This window comes from Tupaia chinensis, unplaced genomic scaffold (genome assembly GCF_000334495.1).
Source record: "Tupaia chinensis unplaced genomic scaffold, TupChi_1.0 Scaffold000602_1, whole genome shotgun sequence".
NCBI lineage: Eukaryota > Metazoa > Chordata > Mammalia > Scandentia > Tupaiidae > Tupaia > Tupaia belangeri.
The window spans coordinates 400,734-416,518 of record NW_006160120.1 but is presented as its reverse complement, the minus strand read 5'-3'; the positions used below and the strand labels follow the sequence as shown (position 1 = coordinate 416,518).

General features: G+C 55.7%; 1 protein-coding gene across 1 annotated transcript in view; it reads left to right on the top strand.

Moving 5' to 3' along the window:
* The window catches only part of CDH22 (cadherin 22), an 84,612-nt gene that overhangs the window by 42,026 nt on the left and 26,801 nt on the right, over positions 1–15,785 (top strand). The window contains exons 6-7 of the mRNA XM_027775748.1: positions 1,196–1,449; positions 11,027–11,163. Of these exons, the coding sequence (XP_027631549.1) occupies positions 1,196–1,449; positions 11,027–11,163 (391 nt within the window). The remainder of the gene's footprint in view (positions 1–1,195; positions 1,450–11,026; positions 11,164–15,785) is intronic.

The following is a 15,785-nucleotide window of genomic DNA, read 5'->3' as shown; positions in this document are numbered from 1 at the left end:
GCCCCCACCCCCCGCCCCCCCCTGCTCCCAGCCCCTCAGCCCCCCACCCCCCACCCTGCTCTGGCAGCGGCGCCTGCAGTGTCTCTGCGGAGTCAGTGCCGGCTCAGGGAGCAGAGCCCCCGCCTGATTGATGACCGGGCTCCAGAGTCCATCGCTCACTCCCAGGCCTGGCCACCGCCTGCCTCCCTGCATCCTGATTTCCCAGGCAACAGGACAGAGGAAGGAAGTGGCTATTTTTGCTATTGGGGAGGGTGGGGGTCGGGAGTTCTATGAGGCATGGAGGGGCCCTATACGCAGGGCAGGCACCTGCCTGTGCATGTCTAGGAAGATCACCCTTGCCACTCAGGCTGTTCCTGCGCCCTGCAACTAAGGGACCCGAGGCTCCACCGGGGTCATTTCTTTGCTGGAAGGCATCGTCTTTAGAAGGCCAGAGCCAACACACGGCCACGGAGCTCATTCATCAGAGGGTCACCCATTAGCACCCCCAGATGAGAAGCTCAATCTCAGCGCGGATTTGGCCAGACCTCAGAGGGAAGTTCTAAGGCCACCTGACTTATCAGGCTCAGCTCACATTAGTTGCTACCACCTGTGACCAGAGAATGTCTCTCCCATCACCGGAATCCCAGACAGGACATTGCCAGTCAGCCGCAGAAGCTGGATTTGAACCCAGATCTGTGAGTTCCAATCCAATGCCCTTTCCTCTGCTGGTGTTAAGAGCTGGGACTTTGGGGCCACGCTGCCTGGGTTTGAATCCTGGTTCTGCTAGTGACTGAGTGCTCAGTGACCTTGAGCAAGTTACTGAGCTTTTTCCAGGCCTCAATTTTTTCCCGTGTAAAATGAGATCATAATCCAAGCCTCTTAGGGTTGTTGGAAAATTGAGTTAATATGTTTAAAGCACTGGTGCATAATAAGTTCTTGGAAGGTGTTAGGTAAATTAATGAAATGTCGGAACCCACTGTGCTGGGAGGCAGGAAGTCTAGGTGTGCAGAACCTTTATTCTGGAATTGCTGAGCAGCCAGTGTGGCTTTACCTTTTCCACCTGTAGGCCAGGGTTGGTCTGGGTCTGCCAGGTCCCTGCTGAGTCTTGTAGTTGAATGACCATGTGACGACCTTAGGCCTTCCCAGTCCCCTCCTGGAAGCAGCAAAATCCCAGTTGTCTCCAGCCCATTAACTGGCACTCTGCTCCTTCCCCCAGCGCCTGGACTTCGAGTCCCAGCCAGTGCATACCGTAGTCCTGGAAGCCCTCAACAAGTTCGTGGACCCCCGCTTTGCCGACCTGGGCACGTTCCGTGACCAGGCGATCGTGCGCGTGGCTGTGACCGACGTGGACGAGCCCCCCGAGTTCCGGCCGCCCTCCGGCCTCCTGGAGGTGCAGGAGGACGCGCAGGTGGGCTCCCTGGTCGGCGTGGTGACGGCGCGGGACCCGGACGCCGCCAACCGGCCCGTCCGGTGAGACCCCCGCCCGGGGCCGACGCCTGCTGCCTGCTATCCCGCCCGCCATCGCCCCATGGACACACTGCGGGCAGATGGGAGGAGGGCTGGGGGCGGGGAGGGGAGGAGGAGACACCTGGGGGAGGGGGAGACAGAGATGCGCACAGAGGCAGGGAGCCGAAGAGCCAAGGAGTGAGATCTGATGCAGAAGAAGAGACAGAGGAGTGAGGACAAGAAGGGAGAACCAGCTGAGACAGACAGCAGAGAGGCTGAGCTCAGCCACACCTGGGACTACTAGTTCCTCTGGTCCTACCTTTTTCTAGCATCATCTCTCCTTTACCTCCTCTAGACCTCAAACTTGCCATGACCAGATAAGTTTTCTGGTCTCTTCACAAAAAAAAAAAAAAAAAAAAAGAAAAAGAAAGAAAGAAAGAAAGAGAGAGAGAGAGAGAGAGAAAGAAAGAAAAGGAAAGAAAGATAGAGAAAGAAAGAAAAACATCAATTTTTCTAGAGTCCTTCCCAGCTCAGCAATAACAACTCCATCCTTCAGATTGTTAAGGTCAAAAATGCTGGAGCCATCCTTGATTCCTCTCTGTCACACCTCCTGCAGATCTATTAGCAAATCCTGTCACCTCTCCCCTAAAACTTGTCCAGAACCTGACCACTTCCCACCCCCTCTGCTGCTGCCACCCTGGGCCAGGTCGGCATTTTCTCTTAGCTGGATTGCCACAGTTGTCCCCCAGCTTCTGTCCTCGCCCTTCTTTAATCTAGAATTGATATAGGTGCCTGGAGCCAGGCCAGTTTGCTCAAAGGACCTCCAAAGGCCCCTGCTGAGCTCAGAATAAAAGGCCAAGCCCTGAGCCAGGTAGTGTATCCTGATGCAACTGGGCTGCATGGGAGAGGTCCTGGGTCTGCATCTCCAGACCTCCCTGAGGATGCTGGGCATGCAGGTGCTTGTGAGCTGAGCTGGCTAAGCTGGGGGTGGGTCTTGACATGAAGACCCTGTTGGGGTTCCCTCACCCCACCCCCACCCTGTCTCTGTCACGGGAGAAATAAACTTAAAAAATTTTAAAAAGCCCTAACAATGACCACAGGCCTGTGGGCCCTGGCCTCCCTGTGACCTCTCAGGCATCCCTCCACTACTCTGCCTCTCATTGTCCACTCTGATGTGGCCACAGTGGCCTCCTTCTGACTCTGCAGATACACTGGCTCACCTCTACACCAGGGCCTGTGCTTCTGCTAATCCCTCAGCCTAGAACAACTTTCCCTTAATAGCCTGCCCACCATGGTTCCTTCTCACAGCTCCTTCAGGACTTTGCCCCAAAGTCACCTCCTCCATGAGGCCTTCCCTGATCACTGTCCCTGTAATGTCAGCCCCACCCCAGCCCTCAACCCTGACGCTTCTTATCGCCTTTCCTCATTTTACTTCTTCCCTCATCGGCCTTCATCCCCGGTTAACACGTACCTCAATTTCTGATTTCATCTTTGTTCCTCCCACTCGAAGGTAAGCTCTGTGAGGGTAGGGATTCTTCTCTTTGTTCATGATTGAGGCCTGGGGCTCGGTGGACACTTCTGAATACTTGGCAAATAGTGAGCTATACAAATAGAGAAAGACGAAGGAGAAAGAGAGAAGCCCCAATGCACAGAGGTGTGGAGACCAACAAAGAGAAAGGAATTGGAGACAGAGAAGAGCCCATGGGAGGGTGCAGAGGGGCCTGCCTGCTGGCCCAGAAGCAGAGTGGGAAGGCTTGGAGAGGAAGCCGACACAGGACAGACAGGCAGAGCGGGTGTCCCTGGAAGGATTTGGGAGCTGCAGGGGTTGGGGAGGCCCTAAGAGTGGCCTAGCTTGGAGGAAGGTCAGAGGTTGAGGTAGAAATTGATCCAGAAGAGCAGGTCAGAGGCAAGAGGAGTAGCCTGTCCAGGTGGGTGAGGAAGAGGCTCTGGGCTCCCCGCCTCCTTCCTAAAACCCCTGTATGTGGCCAATGAGCCAACTGTGAGCGGTGTGACTGGCTTGTGATGGGCATTCAGAGAAGGGGAGGGGCCTTAGCGTGAGGCCCTCTGCATTGTATGGTTCCAAGGGTAGCGTTGTCAGCAGCGTCTGTCTGAATGGCTCGCTCAAGGCTGTACAGTGCACACAGCCTGTGCAACCTGACGTGGCAGCCGGAGGCGAGGAGGCGCAAAGATGCCGTGGGCATTCTGTTTGACTGCCGTGGGCTCTCAGACTGGGCAATAGCCACCCAAGGGGTTGGAAAGACCTCCTGAAGGAGGCAGAAACTGAACTGAGATGGGTGTCGGGGTCTGGTCAGGTGTAAATAGGAGGAAAGGGCATTCCAGGTGGAGGAACAGCCTGTACACATGTGCAGAGGCAGTGGAGGGCTCGGTGTGGCTGGAGAAGAGCAGACGGTGAGTGTATAGTGGACCGAGGGCGAGGAGGCACAGAGTGAGACCTGGTAGGGCCTAGGGACCTCCACGGCAGGCTGAAAACTTCAGGTCCACGAGGAAGCCCAGGATGCCTGTGCTCCGACCACCACACACACTGCCAGGACCTTCTGCCACTGCCTCTCACCCCCTCCATCCACCTCCCACCTGCCCGGGCACAGTCCTTAACCCTCCCCTTGGCCTCTGGCCTGACTCCAGACCTCTGCCAGGAAACTGGGACCCCCAGAGGAGCAGCAGTCTGCAGGCTCTCACGGGGAGGGAGTGGAGAACCAGGAGCAGAGCTGAGTCCTTGGCCCCAGGTCAGTCCTCCTGCAACGGCTCCCTCCTCCCTGTCCCCCCTACCACACTCTGGGGGGGGTGGCATCCCAGTCTTCTCCCTCCTCCCTCCTGTGGCTCCCCTCCCTCCTGCTTTTATCTGCGCTGAAAGGGCCGACTTTGAAAACGGGCTTCTCACCTCCTTTCATCTCTCTCTGCCGGCCCCTTCCCTGGGGCTCCTCAGATGTGGAGACAGTGAGGAGCCTGAGGCAGGTCCAATTTAACACCACAAACATTTACTGACTCCTCCTTCACGCAGGCCTTGAGCCAAGCTTGGGGAGGCCAAGATGATTCAGCCAAGGGCAGAGCTGGGGTGCAGCTCCCAGGCTGGGAGCCACCAGCCTGGGAAGGGAGCCCAGCAAGGGATGGTGGGAGTCAGAGACAGGGTTCTCGTGAGCCACATGTGACTCCCAGAGCCAGGCTTGCCTCCCATCTCCCCGGTCCTAAGGGTCATTGACCAGCCAGTAGCCACGCATCTGGTCACATCTGGCACTGTCTTACGCAATGGAAAACAGAGATAGTAAGATGAGATCCCTACCCGCTACCCCCATGGAGCTGCCTCTCCTAGGGAAACCGTCGGTAAATAGGCCCAGACAGTGTTGACCGACTCAAGGCACGGTTAAATGGGACAGTTGCTGATAAGAGCTGTGAAGGAAATAAAGGAATGGAAGAAGGAAGGCTTGAGGCCACTGTGCTTTGAGCAGTTAGGGCTGTGATAAACCAGCCCCATCAGAACAACAGAGAGCTGACCAGGCAAACGTGGGGACGAGCACTCCAGGTAGAGGGAACAGCAGACGCAGGGGTCCCGAGGCAGGAACAAGCTTGGCATGTTCCTGGAAATGAAGAAATGAAGTGGAGTGAGGGGAGACCTCACCTAGTACAATGTGGGTACACAGAAGGTACCCGAGGAATACAGAAATGTAGGTGGTCCCCAATGACTTTTCTGAGTCTCTGCAAGGGGAGCTGGAAGGACCTCACATTTTTGCCTGGACTCCTCTGGACGTTTGAGCCTCATTTTGCAGGTGAAGAGACTGAGGGTCAGAGAGCGGGAGGGACTTGCCCAAGGCCACCCCACTGGAAAGGGAAAGGACTGGGTCTTCACTGCCAACTGACTACGTCCCAGTGCAGCCTCCTGCTCTTCCACCCCTGCTTCTGCTCCCTCTGCGGGCCGCGCAGCTCCAGGACTCGAGCCGTGCACTTGCCTGTGCGTGGGACACAGGGACGAGTCAGACACAGACCAGGGAAGGCTGGGCCTGCACAGGATGAACCCCAGGACAGATGCAGGTCTGAGTGGGCGTGGCCGAGGTAGAGGCCCGGGGAGCTCAGAGAAGGGGCCAGTACTCCATACACCAGGGTTGGGAATGAGCACAGGCTTCCCCCAGGTGGCCCTGAGGGGGGACAAGAGGACAAGGTTTAGAATGGAGAGAAGGGAGCTCCAGCTTGGGTGATGGAGTGGCTGGCAACAATCGCAGAGTAACGGAGCTAGGAGGCTCAGGAGGAAAAAGATCAGCTCAATGAGCTCACCTCAGGTATGGAGGGAGATAGGGTGGAGGGGCACTTGGGGTCAGTCTGAGAAGGACCTCGAATGTCAAATAAAGGAGTGGAACTTTTATCCTAGGCAGTGTGGAATCTTGGAAGGCTTTAGAGGGGGGGAAAGGAGTGCTCAGAGTCAGCCCTTCAGAGAGATAAACTGGCCACTGAACATCAAAACAAGCAAGTCCACACTGGACCAGAGGAAGCGAATGCTTCATTCCCACAGGGCATTCCACGGTGGGATAGCAGAAAGTACATGGGCTTTGGAACCAGAGAAGACCTGGGTTCAAATCCCAGCTCAGTTGTAGAGTTTTGAGCAAGTCGCCGTGCCGCCTCTGAGCCTCAGCTTCCCCTCTCTAAAAGGGCTGTCCTGATAGTACCTGCTTCACTCACAGGTGTTAAATGTCTGCCATGGACCAGGGTCCATGTGCTCAGTGCTCCCAGGGTTAGAAGGAGAATGAAGTGTTTGGCCCATAGTAGGCCCTCAGGTAATGGACATTCCCTTTTTTCTTGGTGGTCTAGACACTCGTTTTTCCTCTTCATTTTGCAATCAACACTAACCACATACAACTTTCTGGGCATCATGTGCCGGCTTTTGAATATGTGCCTTAAAGGAGGTTGGGGAAGAGACAACAGAGGGCCCAGTAAGTAGAGGGTCCCTCAGTTGGGGGGCGGGGTCCAGACCTTTGCGTTTGAAGGGAGGCCTCACCCACCCGGTAGCTTGGGTGGAGCTGGCACCAGCCAGCGTGCTGCATGTGTTAACATGTGTTCATGAGCTTGCACACAGAACTCCAGAAAGCCCGCACATGCATGAGCCCACACCTTCCATGTTTATTATGCCTAGGTGCATTATATATGCACATATTTATGCGGAGAAAAGCACACGCACGCACAAGCCAGGAAGCAGCACCCATCTGATCTCTCTCTCCCTCACCTTGACAACAGAAGCGGCATTTCCTGCTCTTCCTAGCACGTGGGAATGCCAGGCCAGCTCCTCGGGAGGAGGCTCTCAGACCTGGGGCTCCAGACAGACCTGGGCTGGGGACGCTGCTCTGCCACTAACTAGCCCTCTGTGACCAGGCTCGCTGAGCCTCAGTTTCCTCACCTGTAAAATGGGAGCAGTGACCGTACCTAGGAGAATTTGAGATGCTCGTGCAGGTAAAGCCCTCGCTCCGGGCTGCCACTCAGTCTTGCTCAGTAAATAAAATACGAGTGAACTGATGCCTTGTGTGGCAGGCGCTAGCCCTGTGGGAATGTCTTATTGGCCGTCGCTTGCCTGAACCTCTAGCCAGCCTGCCGCGCTGGGCCTGCCCTCTAGCCAGCCTGTGAGGTGGGTACTACCATCTCCTTTTCTTTTTTTTTTCTTTTTTAGGTTTTTGCTAAAGGTTGTGTGCTCTCACTGGAGAGAAACAGAGAGAAGAAAAGTGAGAAATCACCCTTCGGGAGGGTGGCCACGCCACATTACCTTCTCCTCCGTTCTCCTCCAGGAATTTTGGGCACACACAAGCACCAAATGTGATTTTCAAACTAGTGGGTCTGGGATTTGAACTGCAGTCAGCCTCATGGGAATCCAGTGCCTCAACCACCACACCAGCTGATGGCCCTGACCACCTATCTCCCTTTTATTTTTTGGCATCCTTTTGTATTTTATTTATTTATTTATTTATTTATTTATTTTTAAGGTTTTTGTCATAGGGTGCCTGCACTCATCAGAGAAAGACAGAGAGACACAGTGAGAGGGGAAAGTGAAAAGTCATCCCCCGGGGGATGGCCATGCCACAATTCCGTCACCCCAAAATTCCTTCCTGGGATTTTGGGTACATATGCGCACATGCCTGGCACGATTTTCAAGCCAACAGGTCCAGAATTCAAACCATAGTTGCCCATGTGGGAGTCCAGAGCCTTAACCACCATGCCACCTGCCGACCCCTCATCTCCATTTGTAAGAGAAGGAAACTGAACAACAGAGATGATGTGACTTGCCTAAGGTCACATGGCTAGATAGCAAACCTAGGCGGATGGGCAGAAGAGCTGCACTCCTAAGCACCATTCCCATGCCTCCCGAGCACACCAGCACGCGCGCGCGCGCGCACACACACACACACACACACACACACACACGCACACACACAGTGGCTGATACCCATCACCTCTCGCCCTCCCTACCACAACTGCCCCAGTTCCCCTGCAGCCCTTCAGATCCTGCCCAGCTGAAGAAGTAGGACCGCAAAATGTAAGCAGAACCTCCTAGGTCCACAGCTGTCTCTTGTCCTCAGACCACTGGCAGGCTCTGCTGTCCACATTCGGGGCCACCCACCCTCAGGCAGGCCACACGCTGGGTTGGGGGGGCTCTTGTGTACTCCCTGGCAGACATGTCTGAATAGTACTTAGAATAACAATAGTCCCCACTCACGGAGTAATTTTCCTGGAACTCAGCTAGGTCCCTTGAATGCAGCTCACCCTCTCAGCAGCGCTCGCTCGGGCAAGGTAGGCTGAGCATCTGTGTTTTGCAGAAAATTAAGGCTCAGGGATAGAAGTGACTTGTTGGGGACAACGTGGACCTATAATAGATCCAGGCCCAGGGCTGAGCGGCTGCCTCTTGAGCCTGCTCTCCAGCTGCACGCACAACGCACATACGCACTCACATATGCACGTCACCCCACCCCAACAAGGCCACACACAACTTACATGAGGTGCACAAGGTTCCTCCTCAGCCCCACGGTTCACAAGCTGATCCTTGCCACTCAGCAGCCCCTCCCTCCCACACCTTGCTGGCTCCCTAAGCTGGAACCAAAACACCTGGGTTCAACCGTCTGCGGTGACCCCCAGCCCTAAGTCTTCAACTGGTTAATGGCAGGTCCTGGTGGCCTCTGCTGCGTGGCCTTGGGAACAGCTGCCTACACTTAGGTTCCAGCCCCTCCTTCCCCCTCTAGGGAGGGAACAAAAGAAAAACTGGAAAGAAGTGGACTAGAGAGGAGAGAAATTGAGCACAGAGGGGAGAAGCAACAAGGCCTTGGTCCCCACCCCAAGCCCTACCTCGTGCCCAGTCCTAATCCAGGGATCAGGGGCCCTGGGCTGCCTGAAGCCCCTGGCCCTCTCCTGGACTCTGTCCTCCCACTGGCAGAATCAGGAGGCCCCTTCCAGCTAAGCTGACACCCAGTCTCTTTCTACCTTCTTTGATCTGAGCATCTCATAGGCCGGGTCGGGGGCCCAGGGGCCCTGAGGCTCCATGCATTGAACTAGAAAGAACTCTGCATATGGAGTCCCGAATTTGGGTACAAACTCCAATTCTGTGACAGACCCTGTGCATCTCCGGGCAGAGTCATTGCTAGCCCATTTGGCCCCTTCATGTAAATAAGCAAAACTCCCTCCCTGGGCCAGGACACATGGCTGGCAGAACACTGCCTAGAAGTCATCCTGCTTCCCCCTTGGGTTCAGTACCTTTGGGTGACTCAACCTGCACAACTGCACTTGGCAGTCCTGAGCTTGGCTAATTTTCTTCTGAGCCTCAGTGTCCTCATCTGAAAAATGGGGTGATGGCCTGGCAGGGACCTTGTCTGTCCCATTTGCTACTTTATCCCCAGGGCCTGGCACAGAGTTGCACAGGGCAGGCAATGTCAGTCCTTGGGGCATAAAGGAATGAGTGGGGAGAAGCAGTCTGCAAACTGTTCATGCATGGTAGGAGGAGGAATCCCAACCTGAGGCTGAATGTCCCCATGGGCGTTCGCCCAGGTCAGTGGGACCCAGGCTGCTCAGGGGCATGGAGGATGTGGGCTTAGCAGTTAGGGACGGGGGTGGGGTGGGGGGATTACACCAGGAATTCAGGAGACCAACTTGTAATGCCCACGTGCCCGGCCCTCTGCAGACCAACTTGTAATGCCCACATGCATGACCCTCTGCAGACCAACTTGCATTGCCCACATGCATGGCCCTCTGCAGACCAACTTCCATTGCCCACGTGCCCAGCCCTCTGCAACTTGCCCCATGCTTACCCTCCACTACAACAGGCACTAAATAGGAAAAGAACTAGGGCTGCCACTGCTTCTCTCACCACACCGCAGAGTGAGCTGGGTATGAATCACCCCTTTTCCAGATGAGAAAACAGAAGACAACTGACTTGACCAAGGTCTCAAGGTAGAATGTGGGTAGGGGGGTTAAAACCTAGCTCTGCCTCAGACCCGTGCAGTCTCATGGGTGTCATTATCTGCATATTCAGTAGATGGGGACGCTAAAGCCCGGAGTTTGGCAATGCAGCCAAGACTCTACTGAAAGGTCACCCAGGGCTTCAGGCCCTCAGCAGGCAGTGTTGGTGTCCTCTCCTTTCTGGGCCTCAGTTTTCCATTCTGGGAGGTGGAGGACGGGCTGGGCAGCCGGGTCGAGCCCTTCCCAAGCAGGCTGCTTTGTCCGCACTGCACGAAGCGCCTTTGCTTGGCGTTAGAGGCCTTTGTCTGCCAGGCAGCCCGACCGCACCCCCACCCGCCTTATCAGCGCCGGGAAGCAGCGGCCAGCGCTGCCGGGGCCTCTGTGGGCCGACGCCGCCCGAGACATGTGTTGGACACGGGCCTTTCAGGCCTGGAGCCGCGGCACAAAGGCCCGGGAAGAAGGCGGAACAAAGGGCTTTTTCACGCAGCAACTGAAAAGCCGTAGATTAGCTCGCGCGTGCTGCGCAGGCAGGCAGAAGCCGCAGCTGTGCCCCAGAACCCCTCGCCAGGGCATTCGCTCAGGTCTGGGGCTCCGGGAGAGCCTCCGAATGCCGCCCTCTCTCCTGCTCAGAATCATGCCCCCCACCCCCGTCCCCAGTAGGGGTGGAACTCGGAATTCTGTGGCCACGTGTTCTGTGCCCACCTCTCCCCAGTTCCTGGTTCTAGCGGAGAGCTGGTCCTGCTCTGTTGCCATCTCCTGAATAGTTCCCGTCGGCCCTACTTCTGCACCTTCTGTCCCCCTGCCCAGAATGCCACCTCCAGTCCCCTCCTCTGCCTTCAAGCCCAATTCTAGAGTCACCCCTCGTGCAAAGTGAGTCAACATGAGTGAATGCTAACTGTACCAGCTGCTTGGCCTCCTTCCAGCCCTTCCTCATGCTGCGGGTGCGAGTTATTAGCTCCATTGCCCAGCTGCGGGGACTGAGGCTCAGGGAGGCTGAGGGCTGCTCGTGTCACACTGGTGCAGCTGCGAGCCACACTCAGATGGCCCCACGCCGCCTCTGTCGGAAAATGCGCGTCCGAGGCAAGTGGGCCCCCTCTCGGGGTGGGAGATGCAGGCTCCGTGTTGCACTGAGACACCTTCAGTCAGGCCTGCCCTGCCCCCTCAGGTATGCCATTGACCGCGAATCGGATTTGGACCAGATCTTCGATATTGATGCGGACACGGGCGCCATCGTGACCGGCAAGGGGCTGGACCGCGAGACGGCCGGCTGGCACAACATCACCGTGCTGGCCATGGAGGCAGGTGAGCCAGGCGCCCACCCTAACGGTAAATATGGAGCGAGAAGCGAAGGTAGAGGGGCGGGGCGAGGGCTGGGACGGGGCCAGAACCAAGCTGTCCGTCAAAGCCCATGCAGGAGGAGCCAAAGGTGCTAGCCTGGTAAAGAGCAGAAAATTGGCAAAAAACGGGGGTGGGAGGAAGAAAGAGAAGGGCCCAACAGGTGGCGTAACGGTTAAGGTGCTGGATTCCCACGTGGCTGAATGAGGTTGGAGACCCGGATCTGGTGGTTCGAAAATCATGTCCGGCACGTGCATGCGTGCTCCAAATCCCAGGAGAATGGAAAATAGAGAAGGCCATTGCCTCTGAGGAGGTGATTTCTCACTTTCCCTCTCATGGCTTCTGTCTCCTTCCAGTGAGTGCACACTCCCTATGGCAAAAATCTCTCTAAAAATAAAAAATCCCACGGGAGTGAAGGGTGGCAAAAATCGACAGGTGGGTACAAAGATCCAGGCGGGGTCTGAAGCCCCTGGGATAAGGCTGATCTGGAGACTTGCTTTCTTCCCTTATCATTTTACTGAGTACCTGCTGTATGTCAAGCCTTGTCCTAGGGGCTGGGGAGCTAGACTGCAGCAAACTGGGAGAGGGGGAGTCCACACATGTCAGGTGACCCCGAGTGCTGAGAAAACAAGGAAAGGGGAACGGCAGGAAGAGGGACCTTGCTTCTCTTAGGGGAGGCCACGCTGACAGACAGCCAAGTCAACAAAGACCTCAGTAAAGTGAGGGGTCGCACTGACATCTGGGGACAGAGCATTCCAGGCAGAGGCTGCCAGGGCAGAGGCCCTGTGGTGACAGGTGGCCCAGGTGTTGGAGGAACAGCAGGGAGGCCGAGGTGGCTGCTGGGGACAGGTGCTCAGCCACCTTGGACTATAGTCCACATGGAAGGGAGTCCTGAAGGGTTTCCGACAGGTACCTTGGCCACTGCATTGAGAACAGTTGGCAGGAGGAGGCCTGAAGGAGGGCAGGGGCTGGGAGGGGGCAGGGTGCAGGGAGGGAGGTGCTGAGGGGGCAGCAGGGGCTTAGCTGGAAGCAAAAGGTGCTCGGCCAGTACTAGGCCAGTGGCTGGCCCAGGCAGTAGCAATGGAAGAGGTGACAGGGGTCTGCTTTGGGACACAGGTTGTTGGGCTGGAGAGGGTGTGAGAGGTGGACAGGATGAAGGCAAGGGCAACCCCAAGGTGCTTGGCCTGAGTTCTGGAAGAGGTGCTCGTGAGAGTGTCACGGGCAGTTTGGGAAGAGGTGTAAGCTGGAGGAGGCAGAAGAGGGTCCTGAGACCTGGGGTCCAGATGAGTAAGGCAGAGGGCGAAGAGCTCGGAGCACCAGGGAAGGGAACCTTGCAGTTCTGCAGCTGCCACCACCGCAGCCCGACCTGCTCTCCAAGCTGCCCTGCCCTGCGGGCTCTTCAGGTCTCCAGAGTCAGCGGGACCATGGGTTAAGCAATCAGGCCAACAGGACTGCAGTCAGGTCTCTGAGTTCCACCTGGTCCCTCCCTCCTGTCAGCCTTTCTCCCTGCCCCCACTGGCGGCTTCCTACTTCCCAGGCCCCGCCAGCCCATTCCGGGCTGAGGAAGTCCCTAGGCTGAAGTTCCCTTCGTCTCTTTCAACTGCGGTTTAAAAGAAAATACAAAGCTGGCTCAAACCTCAGTGCCTGCTGCTTGGGAGCCTTTGAATCCACTCCTCCGCGGCATGAAAGGGAGATAACAAAGGTGGCTGGAGAGGAAGTGGCGGCTGGACTGGGGGGGAAGAGTGCTCCCCCTCCTGCCTCCCTGAACCTGCTCCCAGGGCAGCGGTGGAGGCTCTGGGCTGCTGCAAACCAAGCAGAGAGATCCGACTGGGCTGCCGGGCAGAGACGCCTCCTCTCCAGACTCTCAGTGCACCCCCACCAGCCTGTCACCCCTCCCCGTCGCACCACCAGCAAGTGCCCTGGTGAGCTAGGCATGTGCTTCTGCCCAGTGGGTTTCTTTCAGAAAGCAGCCCAAAAAACCTAGAAAAGATAAGGCTGAGACTCACAGGAGAGGGGGTGGAGGTGCGAGCACTCATCCACAAACATTTTACCGTTTTCACTTAATACATATTCTGGGCGAGACTCGGCCTGTGCATGTTATTTTCTAGCACAACCTGTTACTGACTCAACAACCAGTGCCTGATCAGCACCCATTTTGCTGATGGAGGAATTGAGACTTGGGAGATTTACAGGAGGATGTGCAGGGGACGGGCTGGGATTTGGATCATAACTCGGGGGTAGGGGGTGGGACTCCCTTTTCCTGGTGCTCTCCACTCTCTGAGCCCCTCCCCTACCTAGCTCACCAAACCCCTGCAGCCGCCTTTGGGGAAAATCAATCATTAAGAGAAGGAGACCGAGGCCAGCAGGTGGCGTGATAGTTCAGGTGCTGGATCCCACATGGCTGGCTGTCTCTGAGGTTTGAGTCTCAGACCCAGGAGCTTGAAAAACATGTGGGAGGCCTATGCATATGTGCCCAAAACCCTGAGAGGAGAATGGAGAAGGGATTGCATTATGGCCATCTTCTCAGAGAGGTGATTTCTCCCTTTCCCCCTCTCTCTGTCTCTCTTTCTTTCTGACAAGTACATGCCCTATGGCAAAAGTCTTTAAAATTTTTGTTGTTGTTTTTTAATCTTAAAAAGAGAGAAGACTGGCCACTGAGCTGGAGACTAGACTCCCTTGCGCACCCCTTCATTGGAGATACTAATCGATGAGAAAACAAAAGGTTCCATTTCACAAGGCTGGTGGGAGAATTAAACAGAGTAACGCGTGGAAAGCACTTGAGCTAGCTGGTACTTAGTAAGTGCTCAGTTAACGGTCTCTGTTCCTTTTGACTGTGTTCACTCCTCCTAAGCACTGACCGTGTCAGACCCTTTGCAGTGATGAGCTCATTGAATCTTCATACCTAAGAGGTGCCAGTTCTGGGGCCAGGTCCATGGCCTGGTGGTTAAGGCAGCCAGATTTCATATGGATGACCATGAGGTTCAAATCCTGTCCCTGGTGACTTAAAAGACATGCCCAGTAAGTGTGTGTTTGTGCCCACAATCCCAACAGGATAGAGAAACGGAGGAGAAGGGATTGCAGTGTGACCATGCCCTATGGGGGGAGGGGGTGCTTTCTCTCTACCCCTCTGTTCCTGTCAATCTCCCTGTGACAAATTAAAAAAAGAAAAGGAAAAAAAAAAAAAGTCAGTTCTACAGTGGCGCCCAGTGTGTGGATGAGGAAACGGAGACTCCAACAGGTGAAGCCATTTGTCCAAACCCCCAGCCTCAGCCCAGCCCATCTCTCAAGTCCTTGGTACTGGCCCAAACCCAGAAGCTGTCCCAGATAACCCTCCCGCCCTGCCTTCTTACCATCTTCCTGAGATGAGGACAAAATTGTTAGCCCCTTCTGCAGAAGAGGGAGCAGAGGCTCAGGAAGGGCTGGCAATGGCCCCAAGATCACAGAACAAGTCCATGCAGGGCCGGGGCTCGACCCCAGACCACCCACCTCCCAGCCCGAGCCCCACGTGCAATGCTAGCAGGTCTGCCCACTGGCCCTGTGCCCTTCTTCAGAAGCAAACATTTGCCTTCCTCAGAAATGGAGGAGATGCCCAGGAGGTCACAGCAGCCCCACCTGCTCGCAAGCGTAACAAACACGAGGTGACAAGAATCAGAGGGGAAATATTTATACACAGCGCGGGGCTTTGTGAGCACCTCAGAGAATGTTGCACTCAGCCCGAGCCGCTGGCTGTCATGCCGGATTACCTCAAAGACTCTCCAGCCACTTAGTATGCCGGCTCCCCTCTCCCCGAACTTCTGAGTCATCCATTCTGCCCGTGCAGACGCTCCCTCCACTGACATTATCTTTAACGTTTTGTAATCATGAAATATTAATGACCGATATTGAATTTAAAGTACAATTTGTGTCTGAATCCTTTGGTGGAAAGGGCAGTTGTAAAGGGACAGTCTTCAAAGAGCAGAGGTGGGGGGAGACTTGGAAAGGCGATTCTAGTGGGGGGTGTACCCGGGGGCTGCAGCTAACTGTCTTTTCCAGGGTCATCAGGCCCTAAGCTGTCCAGGACAGCAAACGGTTAACCAGATGCACTAGAAGCGTCCAGTCTGGATCACCCTGGGCTGACTCCTGTCTTACAGCACCCTGGCTTTCCGGCATACTACAGAGCACCTCAGTGCTTTCTATACGCATTTGCGTGGGCATCCCTCTTCCCAGTGACTTCCTTGAGGGCAGGGGTTGGTCTGTATCTGCAGCATTTATGCTGGTGGGGCACAGAGTAGGGATGTCTAAGTATTTCCTGAATGGACAAACAGATGGGCTTGGCACCCAGCTAGCAAAGCAGGGTTCCGGAAGGAGACCTGGTACTGTGCACGGTTCCCAGCAGGGAGGGCTTAGGCAGGTCACTGAGCCACTTGTTGCCTTGGTCATCTTATCTATAAAATGATGCCTATAGGGCCAACAGGTGCTATGGAGGTTAAGGCAGTTGGATCTCACATGGCCAAATGCCAGTTCGAGTCCCAGACCCGGTGGCTTGAAAATCATGCTGGGTGTGTGCGTGCATGCCCAAAATCCCGGGGGGGGGGGCGGGAGGGGGGAGG